The 26,432-nt window shown below is 41.8% G+C and overlaps 2 protein-coding genes across 2 annotated transcripts in view; one reads left to right on the forward strand and one right to left on the reverse strand.

Moving 5' to 3' along the window:
- The first annotated feature begins 2,781 nt into the window (after window positions 1-2,781).
- On the forward strand, window positions 2,782-17,528 carry PM20D2 (peptidase M20 domain containing 2). Its single transcript, XM_052690513.1, has 7 exons — window positions 2,782-3,303; window positions 3,378-3,526; window positions 7,060-7,202; window positions 10,090-10,244; window positions 11,808-11,943; window positions 14,774-14,881; window positions 15,700-17,528. Exons 1-7 carry the CDS (start codon window positions 2,878-2,880, stop codon window positions 15,900-15,902), a joined length of 1,320 nt encoding a protein of 439 aa, XP_052546473.1. The 5' UTR covers window positions 2,782-2,877; the 3' UTR covers window positions 15,903-17,528.
- A 3,915-nt stretch (window positions 17,529-21,443) lies between these two features.
- The window catches only part of GABRR1 (gamma-aminobutyric acid type A receptor subunit rho1), a 33,304-nt gene continuing 28,315 nt past the window's right edge, over window positions 21,444-26,432 (reverse strand). The window contains exons 9-10 of the mRNA XM_052690500.1: window positions 22,929-23,125; window positions 21,444-22,233 (exon numbers count right to left, since the gene is read on the reverse strand). Coding sequence (XP_052546460.1) covers window positions 21,946-22,233; window positions 22,929-23,125 — 485 coding nt within the window. The 3' untranslated portion in view covers window positions 21,444-21,945. The remainder of the gene's footprint in view (window positions 22,234-22,928; window positions 23,126-26,432) is intronic.

Below are 26,432 nucleotides of genomic sequence, written 5' to 3' on the forward strand. Positions count from 1 at the left end.
AGGAATAGAGGCCTCGCTTTGCATATATACGTTGCTCACAAATAAAAACACATCCTTTGTTTTTCCACCCCACTCCCAGCTCTGGCTCTTTTTGGACCTTTGCTCAAGCCAGTTTAACACAAAGAAAGAGCAGGAAATTACATAACTTTTTGATATATATTTTTTTCCTGTTATTTTGGTGATTTGCACTCATTCAAGTAAAGGTTCAACAAATGCCAAACACAGCATGGCATGTGGCATGAATTTTTGACTAGGAGAGGGAAAATCCTGGTGGAATCAGGAAGACCCACAGGCATCAGAGGGCCATTATGTGCTTGTGAAACACTACTCAGCTGAAGACATATTCTGAGTTGCTTCTCACCAGCTTAATTAGATGCAAAGGTTGCCAGGCCCAGACAAGAGAAGCAGCAGGAACAGGCTTCTGGACATGGGGAGGCATGGAGCCCAGCAAAGGCCTCTAAAGGAACGGCACCCTCAGGCATGATCTGCTTGGTGGCTTCATCTACTTCCTTCTTGTAGAGAAAAGAGACACTTCTCAGTCTCGTTGTTTCTAAAGCATGCTGGCAACAGGCTGCCTGCTTCAAACGGTTCCCAGCCCTTGAAATCACTGGGAAAGCAGAACTTATGTGACTCTTCTACTGTGTATGGGCACCCTCTGCTACTGACTACATGCACAGATGACACAGTTGGAAGTCCAGTGCATATTTCTGGGTGGAGAGATTTGTTCTGCCTGGAAGTATTTAGAGGAAAGAACAGACCACAGTATTTGCTGGACTGTATTACAAGAGTAAAAATAGCTCGTGACAAATATTTGTGTCATGGGCACAGGAGCATGAGCTCTGCTTGGAGTGACCAAGGGTCATGCAGGGCTTGGGTGGCACCAGGGAAAGAGAAGGGAAATCTGGTGTTCAGCAAGGCAGCACATTCCTGCAGGTGATGGAAACATTGTGGAGATAGGGTACAGTTGATAAACAGTTGATAAGCAGCCTGAGAAGAATTTTGTTCAGTTTGAATGAAGTAATTCAATAAATACAGGGGGGAAAACATAATTTTTGTTTCTGTTGACTTCACCTTTGTCGGTCACAGATTGGTTAGATAGGCAAGGTCCCTGCTGCCCAGCTAGTATCAAATATTAATCCATGATGGGACATTCAAACCCATTCCAACTACTGATAAGCCCTCATAAGTAATACATGCATAAAGGATTTTAAACAGTTGCAAAACAGCTCCAGGAAAAGAAAACAAACAGACTCTGTGCACCTGATCATCAAGATTTCATTACAAAAGTCAGAAAGCAAGTTCTTTACTATGAGAACAGTGAGGTGCTGGAACAGGCTGCCCAAAGAGGTTGTGGATGCCCCACCCCTGGAGGTGTTCAAGGCCAGGTTGGATGCGGCCCTGGGCAGCCTGGTCTGGTATTAAATGGGGAGATTGGTGGCCCTGCATGTGGCAGGGGAGTTGGAGATTTGTGATCCTGGAGGTCCTTTCCAACCCTGGCCATTCTGTGATTCTGTTTCAGCAAGGCCACAGGCTGTCCCAGGTTGTTGTGGCAACAGCACAGTGCAGGCAGGCTGCACAGTATACTGCCAGCAAGGCCAGTGCTTCTCAAAATCATCGTACGTTTTGTGTTCAGGCTTTGCGGATGCTTCACCCACACACCTGGGCTGCAGCGGGTTTACAAGGAGAGTGCAAGTGAATATCTATTTATTGATAAAATAGTTGAAAGCAAACGAGGTTTGAAACTAGTTGGTCTTTAAGCTCTTTTCCAACTCAAGGCCATTCTATGCTGGGTGTTGCTGTAGGTTCAGGTGTGCAGCTGCACGTTGCCTTTGGCCCAAAGGAGCAGGAAATTCACATGGCAAGGAAGAAGCTGAGACACTGGGATCTCAGCAGTGTTCTTAAATACCCAAAGAGCGGGTGAAAAGAGGGCTCTTTTCAGTGTTTCCCATTGCCAGGGTCAGAGACAGTGTGGACAGACTGAGCAGAGGAGGTTCTCCCTGAATGTTGGGAAGCAGTTCCGTGCTGTGGTCACTGAGCACTGGCACAGACTGCCCAAAGGCTATGGAGTCTCACTCCAGCAGTTCCTTCGCCTATTTCCACATCAGAAAAACACTCTTTGTTTCCTTCCCTGCTTGGCTGAAGACTGCAAAGACATAAGTGATCAAAATAGAGCTTGCTGGGCTGATGATGGCTAATAGCAGGTGTCAAAGTGCAGGCATTCCCCCATGGACAAAACCCTCCATGGTCCGGCTGGTGCCCAACTCATAGGAGGAAACACAGGAGGAAACATAAAGGAGTCTTTCACATGGAAAGGGAGATAAATTGCATCTAAACACCCTAATAATGATAACGTAGAGAGACAGATGTAGTAACTGAGTGTTAGAATCCCTCCACACGCTCTCCTGTTATACAACTGCATTACGTACTATTGACTAGCACAAGTCAGATGCAAAAGCAGAATGTTGCTTGAATTTATCCTTCGGATTTCTCCAGATGGAGACATGGTGGAGATCTTTAGGAAGAGGGGAAATGTCCTGAAGTTGTACCAGAGGAGGTTCAGATGGCACGTTAGGAAGAATTTCTTCTCAGAAGGAGCGGTGAGGCAGCTGCACCGGCTGCCCGTGGAGGCGGTGGAGTCACCGCCGCTGTTGGGGTTCAAGGACCACTGTGGCACCATCAGTTCAGGCGGGGCGCCGCGCGCAGCCCATGCCCGGGCTCGGAACTACATTGCCCAGCGCGCCCTGCGGCACGGCGGAGGCGATAAAAGGCGGCGGCGCGGCACTGCTCGCTTTACACGCCGGCTGTCAGGTGCGGGCTGAGGAGCCGCGAGGGTCGGTGAGCGCGCCGGTCGGCAGGTGACTCTCGGGCCGCCCCGCCATGGGACCGCAGGACTCGGTGCTGGAGGAGCTGAAGCGGCGGGCGTGCGAGAGCGTGGAGCTGAACGCGGCGCGGCTGGGCGAGCTGAGCCGCAGCATCTGGCGGCGGCCCGAGCTGGCCTACCAGGAGCACCACGCGCACGACGCCATGACCGGCTTCTTCTCTGGCGGGGAGCTGCCGGGCGCCGCCTGGGCCGTGCGGCCCCGCTACAAGCTGGACACGGCCTTCCGAGCCGAGTGGGGCACGGCCGACCCCCCGCGGGGTCCCCGTCCGCTCCGCGTCGCCTTCCTGTGCGAGTACGACGCGCTGCCCGGCATCGGCCACGCGTGCGGCCACAACCTCATCGCCGAGGTGGGGGCGGCCGCCGCGCTGGGTCTCAAGGCCGCCCTGGAGAGCCTGCCGCAGCCCGCGCCCGTCGCCGTGCAGGTGGGAGCCCTCCCCCGGGCGGGGGGCCGGCCCCGTGGCCGCTCGGGTCCTGAGCGTGTGTTTTTGTGCCGCAGGTCACGGTGCTGGGCACCCCCGCCGAGGAGCAGGGAGGAGGCAAGATCGACCTGATCAACGCCGGGGCGTTTGACGGCTTGGACGTGGTCTTCATGGCTCACCCCTCGCAGGAAAACGCGGCTTATCTGCCCGATGTGGCTGAGCACGAGTGAGTGAACGAGCTCACGTGGAAGGGCTCGCCTCGCTGTTGTCCTTCGTTCCCCTCCCCGAGCTGCTGCTTAGAGGAGGTTGAGGTTAGGCCGGGACCTTGCAGGTGCCCTCCAGAGGAGGAATTTGCAGTCACCGGACGGTAGTCAGCAGGTCGCTGTTGGGCACTCTGCTCTTCCAAGGGGAAGAGCTCTTCCGTACCTACTTAAAGAACCCTGATCTTGTGTGTCCTCAGAATCCATTTTTAATTCCAATATCTCTAGGTGTTTCTTTCTATATGTGCATCTACTACTCTTCTCTCTCTTAAAAAAAAAAAAAAAAAAAAAAAAAAGTTTCATTTAAAAAGCACCTTTTTTTTTTTTTTTTTCTATTTGAGAACATACACGGGGGGGACATCTCATTAATTGTAATTTCTTGCATTTCTGGGCACCAAATCAAAGAATTCTCAATACATCTTGTTTTAATCAGTTTTGAAAGTGCTTTTTTTTTTTTTTACCTCTTGCCTCTGGAAACAGCTGGCAACCAGTTTGTTTGGGTCCTTAGTAATTTCTGGTCTAAATTTAATTATGGCTATTCTGTATCTATTAACTCTAATATCAGCTTTGTCTTTAGATTCAAATTATTTCCTGGCATTCTCTCATGCATACCATCACTATATGTACAAACAGCAGTCATGCCCTCATTCCACCTTTTTCCAGTCTGGTGGCAGCGCAGTTCTTTGGCAATACTGCCTTGTCATCTCTTGATTAGCTCACATGTTCATTTTCTGCACTTGTTCTGTACTTGTACTTGCAGGGACTTCTTGTCTTGTTCCTTGCTGGATATGTAACTAGAGCTGTACGCTTCGGATCGAATTGCATTGCTGAGCTAATGCTGGGGCCACAGTGTGTCATTTCCCAGGCTTTCAGTAAACTGATACTTTCCTTTGTAGGCAGCTAGCATCAATGGGGCTTTCACCTTCAGTTATTTTCAAGCAAGCGGCTTCTACAGAGGAATGCTTAGTCTGATTTTAAGTATTTTTGAGTTGAATTCTTTTCCTGCTCTGTTAGGATCATGCCATTCGTCTTTTAGTGTTATAAACCTTTTTCAGTGTTTTAGTGTCTTAGCAGTATTCTGTCAGCAGCTTTTTAATAGCAAGTACCTTTTATGCCACAGTTACCAATGGTACTTGATCCTACGGACTTGCCCTGCAGGATCTTTTCTAGTAACCTCTTTCCAATCATTTTTTTTCCACATGTATTTAAATCAGCACTCATAAATTCTGTAACAATTGTCCAGCCATCTGACTTGAGTACTGAGTGCTGTTTTCATCTTGGCTGTGTTACCTCCCATCCCTGTATGTGCTTGATTTTATTGGCCATTTTTATTTCTTTGCAGCGTTTCTCCTGGAGAAAAATTTATCCAGGTACTGCTTAGCTTTACGGTTAAAATTGACAAGATTGGCAAGAAGACCTAGTCCTCATTCTGTATCTAGTCCTCTGTTAGATTCCTTCATCATGTGAAGAATCTGAACTGTTTAATCTGAAGTGTTTGATTTATTTTTTTTTCTTTGACGCTTAGCTCAGCTAGACTTTCAGTTGCTGTTTAAGACTGTTTGTAGTCTTTATTGGCAGTTCTTTCTCCATTTCATCTTTTGTAATGGTTCCTTGAGATTGATAAAATAAGATTTGGGAATCCCCTTTGTGAGTTGATACCCTATTGTAGGGTACACATCCCAGCTAGCCTTTAAAGCTTGAAGGCAGAGGAGACGTGGAATTGAAGTACTAAGTGGAAACAACTTGCTACCTCCAACAGCTTGAAGTACTCAGCTTATGCCATGATTGAAATAATGAGATTTCAAACTTACAGACTGCTTTCATGCTTTGCGTTTGGTCTTTTGGTTGTTTCTAAGGAATTTTAGAATTAACAATCACTAAATTATTAGTGCATCTATTTGCAAACTCAGGCTGACCTGTGCCTCAGGTAAAATCAACATCCTGGAATAAGTGTTGTGAATGCATGCCATAATGTGGTGATACTTACTTTTCACCAGATTAGCCTGGGGTTTTTGTTGTTGGTAGAACAAAGTTGGGAAACTGCATCATCCACCAAAATCTGTTTTTATTCTGGATGTGATGTTTGTGTTGCAATAGAGGCCCTAAGAGAAGGAGTGCAGAACTTCTTTAATAAGCAGCTTCGTGTTTCTTGTGGACAAAAATGATTGCAACATGGCTTTCATTTTTACTTTGTCTTCTCTCTAACTTGGAGAATGTTAGGGATTTGTCCCGTCATCTTTATGAGCTGATTTGAAGGCTGCAATCTAATGCTTGGGGTGTTAAACTCATACTCTCCAGAGTGGAATGTGTGATCCTTGTGGAGGAAGAGAGAGGAAGAAAAAAGGGCATTACAAAAGCTTGCTTAGTTTAGATTGCACACGCTGAAGGAGTCATTTTGTGATGCAGCAGGGGACTCCACTGTGTCCCTTATTGCTGTCTGGTATCTGAGTGCCAGTACTGACCTAGAGCTGTGGCGTGGTTCCAGGCCTGAGGGGTCATTGAGGACAAGTGGCTGAGTTGGTGTTTGTGCAGGACAGAGATGGCTATGGTAGGCTTTCCCTAGCTGGGTGAGTGACAAGTGTGTGTTTTGGGAAACTCTGCGAGCCTGAGAATAGAGCATCATATGTAAAGGTCTGGGATTTGAGTTCCAGGCAGTTCAGTTAACTGGCATTGATAAAAGCTGGTATTTTGCATATTTGAGAAATGGTAATAAATGGAGATGTCAATATTTAATATTTGCCTTACGTGTAGAGAGTTTTCATATAACTGAAGATGCTAAATTTCTTTGTAAGGCTAATAAATGGCACTTAGCAGAAGATTTCATGCTTGCCTTCATCCTATCTGTTATGCTGAGGTGTGGTATTATGGCTGAACCTGGAGGGCACCTTTTGCAGTGGGTTTCTTCCTCGCTGCAAGCTTTTCTCCCAGCATTTTTTGGTGTGTAAAGGGAAAGGGCATTAGTGCAGTGTAATGTACATCTTAATACTACGCTATGCTTTTACTACACTTAAAACTTGACTTTTTGTTTAGATGTTGATTGTGTGATCTTACTAATGTACTGTCAATTATGTGTAACTTACAGCGCAAATTTAAAAGTTTGGCAAGAATTAGGGCAGTAAACTTCTAATGTTGAATCAGTTATCCTCTGAGAAGAATATTAGTAAGTATCTCAGAACAATCAGGATGGTAGAGAAAAGTACTGGGGGAGTTTAAGTATTACAGGAAGCCTTTAATCTGCAGACTGTGCATTATGGGAACTGTTTTGCCTGATTGGCTCTTGATATTATCTGATATCATCAACTTTCTAGAAATCTTTCAACACCTTCCTTCTCTCAAAGGTAGTTTAACTTTGCAATGGTGTCATGTTAGGTAAATTGTTGTTTGGTGTTCTGCTGCACAGGGCTTAAATGTGATTGTGTGAACAAAAGGAACTTTTTGTTTTAGAGGCTTTTTTTTTAAGTGAATGAATAGCAAATAAGCAATGCCTTTTATTTCCTAGCGTGACTGTGAAATACTATGGAAAAGCTTCTCATGCTGCTGCTTATCCTTGGGAAGGAGTTAATGCATTAGATGCTGCTGTTCTTGCATACAACAATCTGTCTGTTTTAAGACAGCAAATGAAACCCACCTGGAGAGTTCATGGTGAGATCTTCATTAAATCTGATGTCCAGCACGTAAGACTTTAGGCTGTTCAAATACTAACTTGCAAAATCCTACAATTTGAGATACTGCACTGTTGCATTAAATTAGTAGTGTCACTTCAAATACTGTGGAATGTCACTATTTCACTTAAATAGTATGCAATATTTAAAGTCATTTCTGTGTCACAGTGAACTGTTGAAAATAAGCTTAATTTCAAGTCTTTGCACCTGAAGTTGCAGTTCAGAAAGAAGGAGCTAAGTGTGCTTCAATAGAATTCCTTAAAATTTGTGTGTGTTTTTGCAGAGGCTTAAGATCAAATGCTTCTGTGTAAAGAAGTATTACTTTCTGCATCATTTTTGTAGTCCCTCATGTTGACATGTAGTGTTTCAGTGACTTAAATTTATTTTCAGAAGTGCTAAGAAAAGTGATGGCAGGAGTCTGTGGTTCTGGATAGTGGTCCAGTCAGATGTGCTGGATTCTATTATTTAATATGTAGTAGACCTTGAAGTAGAAATACACCTTTCTTTTGCAATAAGATATGCTAACTGTTAAGCTTCATTTACCTCCAAAATCTTGCATTTCATTTTGCATGGTGAGAAAGTTGCAGAAGTTGAGCTGAAAGCTGCCCGTTAGCTGTAAACCCAGATTTCCCCTCTTATACCCAGTACAGCTTTCTCAAAGCTTAAATTAAGGACATGTCCATTGCTAAAGGACTTATGAATGTAGAGTTGTTTATTTGGAAAACTTGTGAGCTATGACTCTCACAGAATTCCTGAGCTCATGACCATTATATATCATGGCAGCTTGTGCTCTCTAACACCTGTGCATATTTATCTCCAGGAGATCTAAATGGAGTCTGGAAGCCCTAATCTGTAGATGAAGATAACATTTGCAGTTCTGCTGCTGAGCTTACCAAATGAGTTTCAGTGCGTGTAGCCTTGCCTCTCTAACCTATTTCTTCATAGGAGAAAAGACATTTGAATTTGGGTATATGAAACTCATGTTGCAAGTTTAAGAAGGGACTTGGAGGTGACTAACTCTTCCATTTTTCTCTTGGTTTCTGCAAGCCTCATTAGCAAAAACAAAAACAAAAAAACCTAAACAAACCTTGTTGAAGTAACACTCCCACAACTACAGTAATACTTAAATTGTGTTGATAAATTTACTGTCACTGGTTGTCAAGCTGAAAAAAATTTAAAATGTCTGTTGGGAAGGTGTAAGCAACCAGAATGAGATTTTATTCTAGGAATGCTTTGTTTACATCTGTGTATTAGATGTGTTGTGTTGCAGGCTTGCATTAACTAACTGCCCTAAGTGATCCTGTGAATCTTAGACTTAACCCACTCACAAGCACTGAAATACTTTTCCATTGTTTTAAGTCTAGAATCTCTGAGCAGTGTTTTATGTAATTGAACATGTTATATTGAGTTGGTCTGGTATTTTCTTCCTTCTCCACTTATGAGTAAATGTTGCAACTTAAAAAACGGATTATTTTTCTTTGTGTTCAACAAGTTATATTAAACAGTGTGCTAAAGTGAAGTTCTATGTAGAAGCAGGGTTCTGTCTGCAGAGCAGACCGCTTTTAAGATCTGCTCTCCGTTTATTATTTTCATATTTAAGTAAATGCATACTCTTAGGCTCTATCCAGTTATGCTTACAAAGTGCTGCATTGAAGAAAAGGAGAGCTGTTTACTCATTAAGCTACTTGTTTTGAGCAGCCATGTTTTGATATGTCATGCAAATCTGCATGATAGCTTGCTGATTTTCTGGTTCTTTGTTTATGATGTCTGTGTCTCAGCTGAGCTATTCCCTTTATGGTGGGCTAGTGCTGATTGTTGCTTGATTCAGCACTTTGCTTGGACTGTATTCCAGATTAAAAATGTTGACTTTGGAGTTCCTAGTATTTATAAATTTTTTGCATCAAAGGTAAGGATTTGTTGCCCCTTTCTGTCCTGACAGCACGGCCTTTTCAGGCTTCAGTTACCCACGTCAGTCCTTTCGTGCACTATTTCCATTTAAAGTAGATAAGGTGGTTCTGAGGTTCAGTGGAGATCAAATCATATTCCACATATATAAATTGAGAGCAGGAGGCCTGGAAAAAAGGCAGCCTGTTGGAAGCTGCTAGCTGTCACGTAGTATTGATGACTACAGTATTTTATTGTTGAAATTGCTAAGTATTGTGTTTTTCTATGATAATGCCTCTGATGCCATGATCAGAAAGGATGTAGCTGTTGTGTGTTTCCTTGAAGGAATTCTTGAAACTCAAACTTAACTCCAATAAAACTGTGTGTGTGTATATATATATATAGAGAGAGAGAGAGAGAGAGAGAGAGAGAGTATACACTGTAAGATTTCTGAAGAATTAGTATAAGAAATCTAATAAACTTTCTGTCCCATGTAGAACACACATCATATCAGCATTGCACAGTAATGTGATGTGGTCATTACATTTTTCTCTTCAAGCTGGTAGAAGTTGGAAACATCCTAGTTGAGGAAACCTTTAAAAGCTGGAAATGAAGGTAGCCTTTATAACAGGCTATTTTCTTTGTCACTGACAATCAGATTACTTTGCAACTATAATGCACTAGATTCCAGGGGATTAATTACAAATGCTAGCTTGGTTTGTCATTAGGCTTGTAGCAGATGTCTAACCAAAGAATAAGGTGAAATCATGCTGGAAAGCATGTACACATGCCACTTAATCTGATCTGATGTGATAAAGAAATTTTGCTTACGCACTGTTTTTTGGCATTTTGTATTTCATACTCAACTGATGCTTGGGTTTTGTATGTATTTAGCTCTTGAGTGAAGAGTTTCATGACAGAGATGAAGATGAAGCAGTAGGATCTAACACTGATGGTTTAACTTGACTTTCTTCTTTCTACAGGTGTTATAAAAAATGGTGGTGTGAAACCTAATATCATTCCTTCTTACACTGAAATGGAGTTTTACTTGCGTGCCCCTTCAATTAAAGATCTTTCTGTTCTGACAGAGAAGGTTGAGGACTGCTTCAAAGCTGCAGCACTGGCCACAGGATGCAAAGTATGAATATATTTTCATGGCCCTGTGTTTTGATCTTGAGTTGAGGAGCATGGAATTGAACACAGCACACTAAATAGGATCTTGGAGAGGGAAATAATCTTCTTCCTTATCCTGCTGGTTACTCAAGATACTGAGTAACTGAGCTCAGTTTACATTTGGTCCCATTACCTCAAGGACGCCATACTGAATCCTGTTTAGTACATTGTGTTTCCTCACCATTTGGCTTCCAGACAGCACTGCTGCATGGGATACTTCCCTCCTAGATGTAGGACATTGGATTTGTTGAAGTTCGTGAGGTCCCTGCCAGCCTGTTTCTATTCTCGTCATGCTGACATCCTTCTGAATACTATGTAGCTCAGCCTTCAGCTTATCACCTGCTTACCTGCTACATTATTGCCTGCTCCACACCAATTAGGTGTAGTTGGCAAACTTGGATGTGCTCCTGTTGTCTGTAATGGTAATAAGGATACCAAAACAGGAATGGCACCCATGTTGACTCCAGAGGGATGCTAGAAGTAACGTGCAACAGCATATGGATTTTTGTGTCACTGTTCATAACCCTTTGAGGCTGAATGTCATCCATGTCCACTGAACCAGATGTCATCATGAAAAGCTGAGCTCGGTCATGTACTGTCAGTCTTCAGTAAATTTTCTCACCTTATGACTCTTTTACCTTGGTTTTAGGAAGAATTAACTCCATAGTTTTCCCAGGAGCTTGAGGTTAGGATAGTAAATTCCAAGGTTCTCTTGACCCTTCAAGATAAATATGACAGCATTTTTTCAGTCACTTGAAACATCCCTCTACTTCAGTGACATTTAAAAAGTGATAGCTCATGATATGCAGTGGTGTTCCTTTCTCACTGAGCACCCTGGATGCCTCCCATTCCTCTCTTGTGGCTGGTTCAAACAAATTGCCTTGCAATCTGTTTATAAGATAGGAGGTTCTGGTTGCTCTTGCTACGTGGTGCTAATGAGCTCATCAGAACAAAGAGGTATCATGTATGTAATTGTGAAGCAGTGAATTGTGAGGAGCATTTTAGGTGTTAGGTGCCTGTTTTGGCTTCTCCACTGCAGCTGGAGAAGGGCTTCATGCAGTCTGCTTCATTATGAATAAAAGCTTTTGGAACTTGATGTTGGTATACATATATATTTTTACACTTGTTTTCAAACATTTATTGTGTGAATTCATTCTGTAAACATTATTGAGGCTGTAATTGTTGGAACTGCTTTAAAATAACAAAATAGTGAAACAGACTTAAATTGATTTTGACATAGGTTGATAGTACCTGCAGTGAAAATCATTAGAGGCTATTACAGGAAGATTTTCCTGCTCTTTTCAGAGATGCAGTCAGTGAAATGCGTACGGTATTTGACTGGCTCTTGGAAGCTTGACAGAAAATAAAGCTAATGTTTGGCTGAATGTTATATTTCTGAAAGAAACTTTGCGCTTTTGTCTGCTTTGATACGGTTCTGAAGTATGGACATGTACTTTTTCAGTCTTTGTTTACATTAAACTGCCTTGGGTTGGAGAAAGGTGTCTAACAGCTTGTTTCTCTTGACTAGGTGGAAATAAAAGGGGGTAAAAATGATTACTACAATGTGCTTCCAAATAAAAGTCTGCAGAAGATTTACAAGGAGAATGGAAAGAAGCTTGGAATAGAATTTATATCAGAAGACTGCGTTTTGAATGGTTTGTCAGGTAACTCAATCTATTTCTTTTGTTATGACAAGTCTTAAGTGTGTAAAAGGATGAGATAGAGGTAGGTTAAACAAAACAGTTTGGTCAGAAGACAAGGTCAGATTAGAAAACTGAAACAGTGTAAAAGGGTCATACCTCTGGCCTGTGCTCGTTTGCTATAGAAGCAGAGAAATTTCCTGACACATATTGAAAGCAATAATTGCTTTGTGGTAATATTTCTGAAAATATTTCAAGTAAGGAACGCTCAAATTTGGGATGAATTGAGGCTCCTTGTGTTTACTTTTCATATGGTTTTCAATATTTTCTTTTAGGGTATCAGTTTCTTCTGTTGAAAGGGAAGGAAAGCTCAGTTGCTTCTCCATGTCTGTGCAGCAGCAAAGTCATTAACAGATGAGCATACTCACTGCCACCTCTACATGTGTATTAGTGCTTACAGCTATCTCTCTAGGCAGCTAAGCATCATGAAGTCTGTCTTTAGTATATCAGATCACACTGCATTGTGGCACGCTCCACTCTTGCACTCAAATTGGAAAGATGTGAAAGAGTGGAGTTAGACTGAGGAGGTGCTGTGACCTGTTCCTCCTGCTGATAGGATGACTTTATTGCAGGATGTTGGTGACCTCCCAAAGCACCCACCCTTATGATAACTTATTCTGGTATTCATAGGGTTCATAGATTTTGCTGGTACCCTGTGCGCAGGATTGGTGTAGATGAAGTTAAGCAAACAGTATGTTTTGAAAATACTCCTTTTGAAGTTTTGGGGCTGAATAAAAAGGCCTCCTGGCGTCAGTTGCGTTTTTCTTTTCCATTCATGCTTTGTGGTAATAACAGACTTCCAGACTTGCTCAGTGACATAAACAGGCTTCAGTATTTGCTTCAGGGTATTTTTCTGAGAGGCTGGAGTTCCAGTACATTTCTGTTGAAGGTAATGCACGAATGTGTATTGTATACATAACTGCTGTTCTTCATATTTCCTGTGCTTTTCTGGCAAGCTTACAGTTTCAGGTGTTTGACTGGAAGCTATTGGGGCAGCTGTTGCTTTAAACATACTGATAGGTTGTTATCACTAAGGAGTTAATTAACATTTTTCTGGCAGAGGAAAGATTTGATTGCCATGTTTGTACTTAATAAATGAATTTTTATCTGTTAAACTCTCATCTTTTAAACTATCAATGCCTGGTTTAAATACCTTACATTCAGCAAAAATAATTTGGAACTGATATTATTGGATGTGACTGGAGATGAACATGGTTTCGTGTGAATTACATGATAATGAACTGGGATGTGCTGGAAATTTGATTCATTTGCTGATTGAAAGCAGGAAAAAAGCCAGCACAATCTTTTCAGCTGGTTGTGTATTAGGGCAAGTCTAGAACTCTTGGCTTAGTCTGGAGGAGGCAGACCTCTTAGACTCCTGGTTTGTCTTTCCAGATTTACCAAAGAATGTATGAATAGTACAGAGTCCTGCAAATGGAAACAATTTAGTGCTGTGCCAAGAGTTGAATTCTCTTCAAATTCAAACTGAAATTTTTATGGAAAATAACACTTTTTTTTTTTTTTTTTTGGAAAAGCCTTTCTCATTCAGTTTATGTGCAGGCATAGAAGATACCAAACTAGTCCTGTCCTCTTTTATCACAGACTGTAGTCTCTGTGGACTCACTTTTATTAACTACGTTTCAACATAAAGATCTGTGTTGTTCAATCAGTTCACTACCAAGTCTCAAAGCATTGCTGATGTATTCTCACCAACAGTGTAACGATATGGAGTCTACCTGATGTGTTAGAAAGAATTTAAATAGTTGGAGAAGTCCCTTCAAAAGTCACCTCTGAAGAAACTCTTGCAGCTCTGACCTGAAAAAAGCTCGTGAGAATCCCTTAGTTGGTCATCCCTCTTTATCCACCCCCACTCTGAAACAAGGTCATTTTATGCTTTCCCTGCTACCTGAATTTCACAGTAACTGGTGCGTTTAGAAGCCACAGAAAGGAATATTGCTTTAACAAATATGGAAGAACTGAGTGGATTGTCTATCTGGCTTTATTAATAATTTCAAAAAACCTCTCAGGACGTAGTTATGACCTCTTGGATGATTTATTATTAAGGATCTACCACTTTGGGATGGTGTCTTTAAATAGATGATGTAGTCCTTGAGATGGTTGCTGTTGCTAGCTCCTAAACCAGTGGTGCCAGCTAGTCAGGGATGGCTATCAAGAATTCTTTATATCTACAAAGCAGTAGCATTCTGTTTTGAGTTCAGTTTGGGTCTTGTTTTCTTCAGGAGTGTTTGTGCAGTTAATGTTTCCTAACTGAGAATGATGAAAAAGTGCCAGAAAATGTATTTGTCCTCAGTCTGTTTTTGTTTAAGAATAGCTTGTACTTCAGAGTTTGTACTTGCTGTGAAACACTTGCATAGTGGAGAAAAGAGGTAACTTGGAGCTGCTGATAGGTGCTGGAGCAGGATTTGTAATAGCTGGGCTGTGCCAAACTCAGAGGCTTGGAGCTTACCTCTTTTCTGAATGAACAGCTTACTCAGGAGGTGCTTGATGAGAATCTCAGTAAATGGGATAGGAGCAGATTTATGTATTTTTGTTGCAGTCCAGTAACAAATTAGTGACCAGAAGCACGCTGCAGAGCATCTGAAGATAGTTAAGAAAATCTTGGTTCTCTGATGGGAGATTTTTGTGTAGATAATGACTCATTGGAAATGCTTACATATTAGTATTTGGGACAAAGGATATCCTGTTTTAAATGTGGGATGGAGGTGGTATCTGTCATAGATTTTCCTACATCATTTTCAACTCTTCAATACATTGACTGAGAATTTACTTCTAGGTTCCACAGATTTTGGAAATGTTACTTTTGTAGTCCCTGGGCTTCATCCTTATTTTTATATTGGTTCTGATGCCTTGAATCACACTGAGCAATACACAGAAGCTGCAGGTGAGTGAAAGTGGAAGTTGGTCAGAAGCTTACATCTAGAACCCTGAAGTACTGTATGGTGTGGTTGCTGACTCTTCGCTACAATACAATTAAGGAACTAAATATGTTGAATTGCACAAGATTAAAGCTTTTTTGTGCTTCTGAAGTGTTCAGAGCTACTGTATAGTAAATGTGTAGATGCACTGAAGTGCAAGTACTGGATCTAAAAGAGACTGCATGTGACTGGCTGTGTAGAAATGGAGTTGCTTTCTGCAAGCATGATGAGGTATGAGCTGAATATGGATCTTGAAACAACTTAATTGCAGAGCTACTGAGGGAAAGCTGAAAACGTCTAGCATTTCTACTTTTGTATTTAAAATTAAATAGATATGGAAAGATGACCCTTTCCTTATAGTGAAAGCTGGACTTCTCTTCAGAATACTGCCTACTAAGAAGTTAGAAGAATTAGCTAGCACTGGTGGCATGTTCTAAGAGTTTCTGAATATGAGTCAAGAGATGAAAGTAGTAATTTTTATTCCTAACGCACACTGTTCTGCAAATAGAGGTGACAATGTAAAACTCTGCCTTTTCTAAAAATGGAAGTGTGAACATTTGCTTTCCTACTTTCCATCTTCTTTATGTAAGAAGCAGAAAGTTAAGCACTTCCATATCAGAAATTGTTTTGTGGCATCAGTTGTGCTTCACATGTTTAGATTTTTGGGAAACTTTCTGTACTTGAAACTCTAGGATCTTCCTTTATCAAGTGTTTTACATGATGATCTAGTAGATGAAATCTAATATTAATCTAACATGAAATTTTTCTTACCTTTTTTCCACAGGGTCACAGAATGCCCAGTTCTATGCTTTGCGCACAGCAAAAGCTTTGGCTATGACAGCATTGGATGTCATTTTCAATCCAGATCTACTTGAACAAGTTAGAGAAGACTTCAGACAAATGAAGCTGAAAGAAGAGGGACATCTAAATCAAGCAGAAGCTGACAGAAAGCCTGGTGCAGGTGTAGGAGCATGTGCCTCACGCTAAACCTTATTAAACCTCTCTCAGTAGGGTTGATTCAATGGGGGCACTTTGAATGTCAGTCAGGCCTGGGGTAGACAAGTAGCTGAAGAAACACTGACTTGAGGAGAATCAAATAATAACATTGCTTTTAAAAATGCACACTTTCCTGTAGCTGTAATATTTGCTGTACTCAGTATGGTGGTGAATTTCGGAGAGACCTCAGATATGTTGTGTGCAAGTTACAGAGTTGAGTAAATGGTAGCATTTAGATCTCTTAAGAGATTCTCTTTTGCTATTGAGGTATCCCTGAGGGAACATACAGCACTTACATGGAGACTTCTGAAATAAGCATTATTCACTCTGATCACAGGCTGATTCTGACCTACACGGCCAGTTACCTTGTCTTGGAACAAGGCAAACTTAAAACCTGAGATGATTTCACTGGAGGGAAGGAATATTTGGAAGCAGGCCTGTTTTTGATGGTAGCAGCTTCTAGCAGTGGAAGAGAACTGTTTATGTAGAGACAAGACCTGTTAAGTTTGACTGTTCTGAAATGTACTGACCATCCTTCTGATAAATTTTAGAGGTGTTGTTTAGACCTCAAAAAAAAAAAAAAAAAACAACAAGCAGCTGAGTGTTTCTGTCTAGCACTAGTTTGTATTGTTAAAGTTCTACTCCAGACAAAACAAATGCTTATGAAACATTTGCATTAGCCTGATCTAATGAATGTATACAGCAAAAAACAGTGAAATTGTTTTTTAGGAGAATGCAAGTGTGATACCGTGGAACATCAGGTGAAGGTAACTTTAAACTTGCTGAGTGCAGACTCTGATTGTAAGTTTTGAGAAGCTTGCACTGACAATTTCTTGTGAAGGAACTGATTTCTCAAACCTGTTTTGTCCTATATCCCAAGCATCAGATCTGTTAAATCTTGTCAGTTGTCATTTCTGTGAAGCATTTGGTTTCTTCTATCCTTATTTGACTTCCTGCAGGCATTTGTGACAGATTTTATTTGAGGGATAATCTGTGCGAAGACCTGCTATGTTTTTTCACTTGATTCCTTAAACTATCATGTGAATACATAGGAGAGGAACTAATTTTTTGTCAGATGCAAGTTACTGAGCTGATGGATAGACTGAGCAAAAAGCAGCTTATTAGCTAACATTTTCTTAAGCATAGTAGTAAGCTTCTGAGAAATCAGGAAGTCTGTATACCTAAAACAATTTTGGAAACATTGCTTTTAACAGCACGAGTCTCTTAAATCTTAAATTCTAGAAGGCTAATCAGAACTTTATTGTATTAATTTCCAAATTATATTTTCTGCTTTAAAAGAAAACCAAAATAATTAAAAAAACACAGAGTAATTGGTTAAATTTTTTACTCCCTCTGCATTTCTTGTTTTTCATTGCTGTTTTTGAGATGGAGTGGCAGAATCCCAGTGGAAAGAATGTACTACATTGTTGTGCAAGCTGATGTGAGTTATTGTCTTCTCAGTACTTGTCCAACTAGCTGGCTGTTCATTGCATCATGTCTGAGATCATTTATACTTCTCAGTAATAAAAGCACATCTTAATTTTGTTGTAATCATCACTGCAGTGAGAATAAAACTGCTCAAAGTACTGATTAAAGATGAATTTATATCAATCACAATTGTGACTGAATTTTTTGTCTACTGATTTATATTGGGATGCTGTGTGAGTTCATTTGTAAACTGTGCTTTTTTTTCCTAGTTTGATATAATTATGCAAGAGCAAGAGGTTTTGAACTCTCCGTTTCCATTTTGGTGTGCCAGTGAGCAGTTCGTTTGCGGGGCATAGTGCTTTTCAAATACAATATTTAATAGTAGTTTTTATCATCTTCAGGCTGCTTCAACTATTAAAACTTGTTAGACCTGTAGAATTGGCAGGGTTTTCCAGAAGGAACTCAGGCAGTCCCTGTCCAGCCATCAGCTTGAAGTGGGGCAATCATCACTGCTGGGTCAAGTTAGTTTGGCTTCATCTGCATCCTGGAAGTCTCCTCAGTTTTCTCAGGCAAATTGATCCTGGTTTATCTCAAAACGTTTGTTGTAAAGGTTCAGAACAAAAGTAGTTTGAGATTTAAGGTAAGAAATTTACTGTTACACTGATCTGTGTGTTTTGTTTTCAGCAAAAATATTTCAAAGCTCATAAAACTAGTTTGGAGGGGGCGCTGTTCTTACAAGAATCAAGTATTGCAAATCCTTCTAATTGGAGGCGAGTAGCTGTGTCACTGTCTAGATTTTATGCGAAGCTTTTGCTAACAAATAGCTCTGGAAGTTACTCTTTGCATGGGCTCTATGTATGACTGATTGGTTTTGGTATGTGGTTGTTTTGTGACTTGGAGTGGTGCTACGTACATTTAACACCAAGTAGTGTTTATGTAAACCAAGGCTTTGGGTTTGAGAGAAGATGGGAGGGAGGTAAAACTCACTTGAAAATTACCTATGCTGAGGGATATCTGCTTCAAGAACTAACAGATCAACATAGATGAAGTATTGTAAACAGTTTCTGAAGCCTGTTAAGGTGATTCTGGAGCTCCCTCTGTATCCTGCAGGGATTGCAGGGAGTTGGGCTCTGTTCTGTATCAAGGATGATTTGGCCAGGCATGAGAGACAGGAAACTGAAATCTAGTTATTTGATTGTTATGTGAATATCCTTTTACTAGAAAAGTGAATTTGTTTTTCTTTATGCCTATTTGTTTTTCTAGCTGTGTCTGACTGAAAGTGTCCTTTTTGCTCCTTCACCTTTTCAGAACTTAGCAACATCCTTAAAGACTATTAAAGGCTTCAGTCTCCAAAGCTTTTAACCTGGATGCTCTCCTAAGCAGAATTTGTCTAACCAGAACCACCCAGACCAGTGATAGACTTCAACCTCTAAAAACAGCACCATCCCAGAGGGGGTTTTGGGTTTGCCTCTGAAAAATGGTCTTAATCGTATCATAAAGTAACACCCTAGGCAAGAAAGTGAGAACTATTAAATCCAAACATTCTCAGGGAGGGGAGGAATCTAAATGCTGTCTACTCTGATTCTGAGATTTAAGGCTTGTGCACAGTCACAGAGCTGTGACTGTAAAATCCTGGGGCTCTCTGGTGCTGTGGGGTTTTAAAGTCAGATGGTATTTGACTTGATCAGATCCAGAGCAAAAAGATCTTTTGTGTGGATATAAACTCATGGAGATCACTCATTTGAATTTGAGAAACACAGTGCTATATAAGTATGGAGTTGTGGTTTTGATGATGAGCATTTCTAGAACCAAAACCAAGAAACCACTCTGATTTATCGTGGAAATGAGAGGGAGCAGAGCGTTGATGTTTGGATACAAACCACTGGAAGGTGAGAAGTAGTTACTGTGTATGAAGTATGTTTAATGATTGCAGTCCTTAATAGCAAACACTGGCCATATATGACATATCCTGTTCTTATACAATGCATCTATATACACATTTACATAAGACTGAAAAGGCACTAGAGTTTCCAAAATAGAACACAGGTCATTTCACAATGTGAATCCAGACGCAGAGGTTGCAGAATCTGTTTAGGACACCATGGGAGGGAAGCTTTCTGAATCTCATGGAGAGTTAGAAACCAGTCTTCCCTTGAAAGCCAAGGAATCTGAAAGTCCAACTCCCATTTGTATCTCCAAAATCTTCCTTAATTTTCTGGTTAATGGTCCTACAGTGCTCTAATACTGAAGCAAATTACGCTGTGTAGGCTTACAAAGCTGGGTTGCTTACCGCCGTATCTGCTGCTCCTGTCTGTGCTGTTCTTAGAACTGTGGGAGAAAATGAGTTCTTACCATTAGTGAGGATCTAAATGTGTCCCTGTGTGAGCAGTTCCCAAGAAGTTTTGGAGCATTCTGTGAGGAAAGGTGCCTTTGGAATAAAGGAGTGCAGGCAGTCCTGGTGCTTCTACCGCAGTGATCTTTCTCTTTCATCCAATTAAGATGTTATGTTTTAATACATGTTTTTTAATCTTTGGGGGAGGAAAAAAAAAAACAACAACCTCAGTGGATAGAAGTATGGTATGGTAAGAAGAAGCTGTTACATGTATATGAAGAAAAGTCTCTGTAACAAAGCTATCTCATGGTAGCTGAGTTTGTCTTTCAGTAATTGTAGTTCTTGTGGTTTCAGTGGCATGTAGAGGCAGTGCAGGTCCATTTTGCATTTCAAGATTACAGCAGTTATAAGAAGCATTGAGTACTTGTACATGATATTTATTTACCTACGAAATTGAAGCAGCAGCCAGCAGTGTTCAAACAGCTGTAATGTCTGTGCTGCGAGAATAATTCATGTAGTCCAGGACAGGTTTCATATAGGAAGATTCATGTTCCTTCTGGAAACACCACTGTTTTAGCCTCATTTTCAGAGCAGTTACGCCTGTGAAAGACAACAGCATCCACTGTGTGAGGAATGGTGTTGTTCAGTAGTTCACCTGAAATGTGTGCCTGTAGAATTCCTTGGTAGTGTGCAAAGCGTGCACGTGCTTAAAGTCCTGCTAGTGCCACACCTCAGTTATCTGAGCATGTGGGTGATGTGGCAGCAGACCAACTCAGTGACTGATTTTCTGAGATAGCTTCAGTGCTATTTTACCTCAAAGGCCCCTGTATATATTTGACCTATTCTGAACTAATTTCCTGAAATATTTTACTACTTATACAATACAGATTTTGCACTGAACAGATGCAGAATTTATGCTGGCTGGCTGCTCTTCTGAAGCTATGATGTCAAGTAGGAACTGAGGTGAGTACTGAGTGCCCCCTGTGCCAGCCTTGTCATCTTGTCCTGCCCTGGATGGTTCTGTGCCTGCTCTGAGGACCTGGAAGGCTGCGAGGTGCCAGGGAGAAGCAGAGTTGTTCAATTGGACCTGGGTCTCTTTCACGGTCAGAACTCCTTTCCACTTCATTCCAAAGCTTTTGGCATGGTAATTTTACATTAGCAGTCACTGCATCTGCTTTGTCACCTGCTGAACACTTTTCTGCTGGCCTTTCATTAAAAATGGATGGACCAGGCTTCTTCTGGAACTGCCTGCACTCACCAAAGGCTTTGGCAGGGGCAGGACTTCACCAGCTGCAGCAGTTCTTGGCATTCAATCTGCAGAGAGCTCTCCTGTACCAACCAGTAGCGCCAAGGCTGTCTCAGCAAGAAGTGGCTTCTCCTACAGTGAGTGTATTCTTTTTTGTAGACATCCACTTGTCCTCACTGGATCACTTTGTAGAGAAATCTTTTCCCTCTCCTAGGAAACTCAAGCAAAACTCCCATTGACCCAAATAAGCAGCTCCAAGGAGAGGTCCTGTGTTTCCCAGAGGATTTGGCATCATGGAAAGTCCAACTTTTGTTCAGACTGATGGATTCCTTGGTAAATGTACACTGCAAGTTATGTTTTAAAAGGTTAATCAATACAGCTTAGAAATACTTCATTGTTTTTAAGTACAATTGAGACAGCACAAGTGTGAAAGGTATTGCTGCTTGGAGCTGTCAGTGCAGCACTGCCAGCACAGTGTGCATGGAGCAGTGAAAGCCGCCTTTGGCCATCAATAGTCTTGCTGAAGTGTTTCCCACTATTGGACATTCTTTTTTTGCAAAAGCTGCTTCTGACCTCATCCTGCAAGCACACAAGTGTTTGCATATCTTTTGTACTTATCGGTGCTAAATGCTGTCTGTCTGCTGAGTTCAGAGATGCAGGCATGGGCTCAAACACTGAGAGAACTGGGATTTGGGGTCACAAAATGGAAATTGTGCCATATATAAGCAGCTGGCAATTAGTGTCACTCATTGAAGTAGATTACAGTGGCCTGTGAGGCACAAGAAGGAGCATAGCACGGCTTTAAATATGTGTGAAGTTTTAGATTGTATATCCTATATTTATTTGAAACGTGAAATTTGCACAGTTATTTATGCCACGGATGAGTTGCACCTAGTAAAAAATAAATAAATTGAAATCCTGAAAAAAATCAATCTTCAAATTAAATCTCTATGTTCATTTTGTTAGCCTATGAGACAGTACTCTGATATCCTGCTGCAATACACTGTGACTACAGAAGTTACGTATGTTTATGAAAAAATGGACCAGTATATCAAGTTAAATAGAATGTATGCGCCAGGGAAAATTATCCTGGAGTATTTGTCGATGGCGTGGGTGTCGATCCGCATGCTGACGTATCTCTGGTTTTTCCTCCTGCCCGAGCCCCTCTCAGACCCCAGTGCCAGCTGCACCATCATTCTGTCCTGCTTGTCTCCGTTCTCGGACACGTAGTGCCCCAACTCGTTCACGTCACCGTCGTTGTAGCTGCCGTCCATCATCATGGGCCTGGGCTGAGGAAGGCTGCACGCACAGGGGAGCTGTGGGCACAGGCAAGGGAAGAGCATTCTGGAGTTATGTTCAGATATGCAAGGACAGCCCTTTACTCCCTGTGAAAGCAGAGGGGGGACAAGCCTGAGGAAGTGAGATGGTAGGGTATAGAAAGGACAACGAGGCAGTGGAGTGGGCAGCAGCTTTTGGCTTCTGTTATTTCACATCTGCTGGACACAACATAATCACAGAGAGAACAAGGCTGTCTGTGGGAAAGTTCCTTTGGTTTAAGCATGAGTACCAGGACAAAAATAAAACAGTACAGCGACCTGTACTTAGAAGCTGAGAAATTCAGAGAAGGCGGCAGAGGGGAGCTCCAAGGAGAAGTGTATCAGGTTTGCCCATATGAAGAAAAGAGCCTAGGCTGAAATTTTGGGCAGTTACAATTTAAGGTAATGAAGGCAAAAGGGGGAAATCAGACCATTGTGTATAAGTCTAGGGCTATGTGTGAAGGGATATAATGCCCTCAGATCTTGAAGAACAAACGGCTAACTGAGATGCTGGGTATCTGTAGCAAACCTTTATAACCAGGAATGCTTCATTGCAGGTGTCTTCTTGCCCCCACTGTATTTTCTCAGGGCATCCAAGAGCAACACATTGCAGGTTTAAACTTCTGCACACTTCTAGATATTTGCCTCACTTTTTCTCAATGGCATAAAACAGTATCTTAGAAGGCAAAACTCACCTTATCCCGGAGTTTCCTCTCCTTTCTCTCTTGCACTGTGGTCAGGTAATTCACTGCTGCATATTCCAGCACTGAGAGGAAGACGAACACAAAACTGACCCACAGGTAAATGTCCACTGCTTTGATGTAGGAAACGCGGGGCATGGAGGCGTTCACCCCAGTGATGATCGTAGACATGGTCAGCACGGTGGTGATCCCTGGGAACACAGCAGCAGAGTGATCCTGTAAGGTTTGCTCAACCTAAACTCTTCCTCACAAATTACCTTTTCCTGACACCCAAGCTGACTTTTTCACATTGGTGTGGGGGGTTTCACTGCCCAAGGAAGGTCTTTCTTATTTGGGTTTCTTGTATTTTCTGTGAGAACAGCTCTAATTCTGATTGCCCACCACACCACTGCCTCCATCCTATGGTAGGCAGCAGAGCTTTGAGCCTGCACTACCTGTGTCCTATTACCAGGTGGAGGGCAGTCCAGTGAAAAGCACAAATATCACAGCTTGTAGTTCAGCTCCTCCAGCGGCTGCTTCCACCAGGTTCCCCAAGGCTTGTGTGCTCCATCTGCCCCAGAAAGTCCTGCTTCATGGGAAGTCATCAGTCAGCTCCCATGTTTGGTGTCTTCCTCTCAGGGACTAATGTGGCCCACAGGGCAATGCTGTCATGCATTACCCTGCAGGTAGGTGCTATGAACCTGCCAGGAAGAGCTGAGCCCCCATAGTTTAGTGTTATTCAGGCTCCTCCTATCACAGGGGCTAATTATGGCATGTTAATGATTCCCTTGAAAGTTGGAATGACATATTTTAGAAGTGCAAAGAGATGTACTTCTTTCTGTCTGACAAAGAAGAGCCAGGGAACACAGATGCTTTAGGAAGCAACAAGGAAATATCTGCTAATCTAAGTCCTATATCTCAATGTCTTTCTTGTAGTGAGGGGCCCAAAACTGAACACAGTACTCAAGATGGTGTCCCTGCAATGCCAAGTACAGAAGGGCAATCACTCTGCTCCTGCTGGCTGCACTATTTCTGATACTTTGCCAAGGTGCTGTTGGCTTTCTTGGCCACCTGGTCCTGTTCAGCCAACTGTAAACTAACACACCCAGATTCTTTTCTTCCACACAACTTTCCAGCCATTCTGCTCTATGTCTATGCATGGAGTTGCTGTGACGAAAGTGCAGGACCCAGCATTTGGTCTTGTTAAAGCTCATACAATTGGCCTCAGCCCAGCCTGTCCAGAGCCCTCTGAAGAGCCTTCCTTCTCTCAGGCAGATTGATGCTTCCTCCCAACTTCGTGTCACCCGACTGAGGGTGCACTTAATGCCCTCATACAGGATAAAACAGGACAGGCCCCTCTACCAACCCCTTAAGATCACCACTCATGTCTTAACTCCATTCACCACCACTCTCTGAACCTGGGCTTCCAGCCAGTTCTTTACCCAGCAAAGAGTGTACCTGTCCAGCCCATGGGCTGCCAACTTCTGTAGGAGAATGCTGTGGGAGACAAAGTCAAAGGCTTTGCTAAAGTCTAGGTAAGTTACATCCACAGCCTTTCTCTCAACCACCAGGTGGATCACCTGGTTGCAGGAGATGATATTGATCAAGTAGGACAGGCCCTTCAGGAACCTGTGCTGGCTGAGCCTGATCCCCTGGTTGTCCTGAACATGTTGTGTGAGCTCACTCTCAAGATGATTTACTCCACTCTACTGAATACTGTGAGGATATTGTTTGCTACAGTAAATTTCACAATGTGAAAATGACAGATGAGAGGAGTCTCAGGAGTTCTAAAATTCTACCTAATTGAAAATCAGAATAAAATCAGATGCGACACAGAATGTAACAAAAAACAAGACAGTAATGTTCATAGTGCTCTCAATTTCCTGCATGAGCAGAATTAATATACAGTATTGATAACTATGGCTGTGAAATGGGCTGGGATGACATGTCAGCCCTGAAGCCCTGGAGAGGAGGCTATAAAAACTGAGACCCATGAAACATGGAATAGAAACTAAGTTAAAGGGAAATAAATCTAAAGCTCTGCAAACAAAACTTCAAGAACAGAGAAATGAGTTATGAAAAACAGCATTAACCCTAGGCATTCCCAGAGCAGTGATGCACTGTCTACTTACTAGTATTATTTGGAGTCTAACTGAGGCATTCCAAAAATGAGGTAGCAGTGAAGGAAAGGAGTACATTTTAACTCCCCTGGTGCCAGGCCCAGAGAGGAGCAAACTCCTTTGCCCCACTTAGGGAGGAATTGGAAGGCCAGAAGTAAGAAAAATTTGTGCACAGAATGCATAAGGCCTCCCTGCTGGAGCAAAAGCTTATCCATAAGTAAGTAATAATAGTCTATTTCCACATGTATCTATATATGTATGTGTATGGGTACATGCATATATATTAATTCCAACTGTTCCTCAAGAAAAATGGGTGAAGTCTTTTTAATAAATACAGCAGAACAAATGTTAACAGGAAAACAACCAGATGCCAAGAAGCTGAGCATGAGATCTGGATGGCAAAGAGTTAAAATTAGTGGTTTGAATACCAGATGCCAAGAAGCTGAGCATGAGATCTGGATGGTAAAGAGTTAAAATTAGTGGTTTGAATGGAGTGCATGTTATTTGCCAGGCTGCCATGGCCAATTTATTGCTTCCAGACAAGAAGCACATGTTGACTATTTGCTTGCAATTTTAAACTGCCATGAAAAATATTACTGATTTCAATGTTTTAAACAGCCAACTTTGGCACCAGGTCCTTCAGCTCAAACATCAATCTCTGACCCTGGTAAGAACAGGGTCATGCACACAATTACAGTGCCTGTGTTTCTCACAGTCCCTGTACTTTCTAATTCAGAATTATTAGTGTACCACAGCACTCATTTTCTGTTGTGACACTCGGTGGAATTTTTTAAATCATTTGATTTGGAAAAATAGCAAGCTATCTCTTTCCCTCACAACCATGTGTGCTGTACATGCTGAATTTTGAACAGTTTCACCCCCAAGAGATGTGAAATTGCACCAACATAATATTACACAGCAACTGGAGGAACAGCCCCTCAAAGGATGAGGATAGCAGCAGCAGTGCAACCAATTTAACTGCTTTTAAAGAGAGAACAGTGATACTCTGTATAGACAAAAGTCCTTTTACCTTTCATTTGGGTAGTTGATCAAATAGATCAAGAAAATAATCAACACCATTGCAGCCAGGAACGAGAAGTTAGTGATGCAAAACATACAAGTAGTGCACAATAGATTTTATTACTTTTTAATGGGGTAGGTAATCATTTCGGAATCTCCCCACTAGAACAAGTCTTCTCTTCCAGCACTCCTCAGGATGACAAAAGTGTGATGTTCATGACATTCCAGACATTAGTAATGTTACTTTTCCTAACCTGTGATCAGACAGCGTGGGAGGGGCTATGAACCCATGCCTGTGTTGAGTATAATGGGAATACGGAAGTGAAGTCTAAATCAAACTTAAACTCTCTTTTTTTTTTTCTTTTTATTTTTTCTTTTT

The sequence above is a fragment of the Tympanuchus pallidicinctus genome, unplaced genomic scaffold (assembly GCF_026119805.1).
Source record: "Tympanuchus pallidicinctus isolate F22 unplaced genomic scaffold, pur_lepc_1.0 scaffold1, whole genome shotgun sequence".
NCBI classification, from domain to species: domain Eukaryota; kingdom Metazoa; phylum Chordata; class Aves; order Galliformes; family Phasianidae; genus Tympanuchus; species Tympanuchus pallidicinctus.

What these genes read in the sequence shown, in the direction of transcription:
- PM20D2 (XM_052690513.1), top strand. Translation starts at nt 2,878, where the DNA reads ATGGGACCGCAGGACTCGGTGCTGGAGGAGCTGAAGCGGCGGGCGTGC. An exon ending in CCGCGCCCGTCGCCGTGCAG is followed by an intron (nt 3,304 to 3,377) that starts GTGGGAGCCCTC and finishes TTTGTGCCGCAG; the next exon opens with GTCACGGTGCTGGGCACCCC. An exon ending in CCCGATGTGGCTGAGCACGA is followed by an intron (nt 3,527 to 7,059) that starts GTGAGTGAACGA and finishes TTTATTTCCTAG; the next exon opens with CGTGACTGTGAAATACTATG.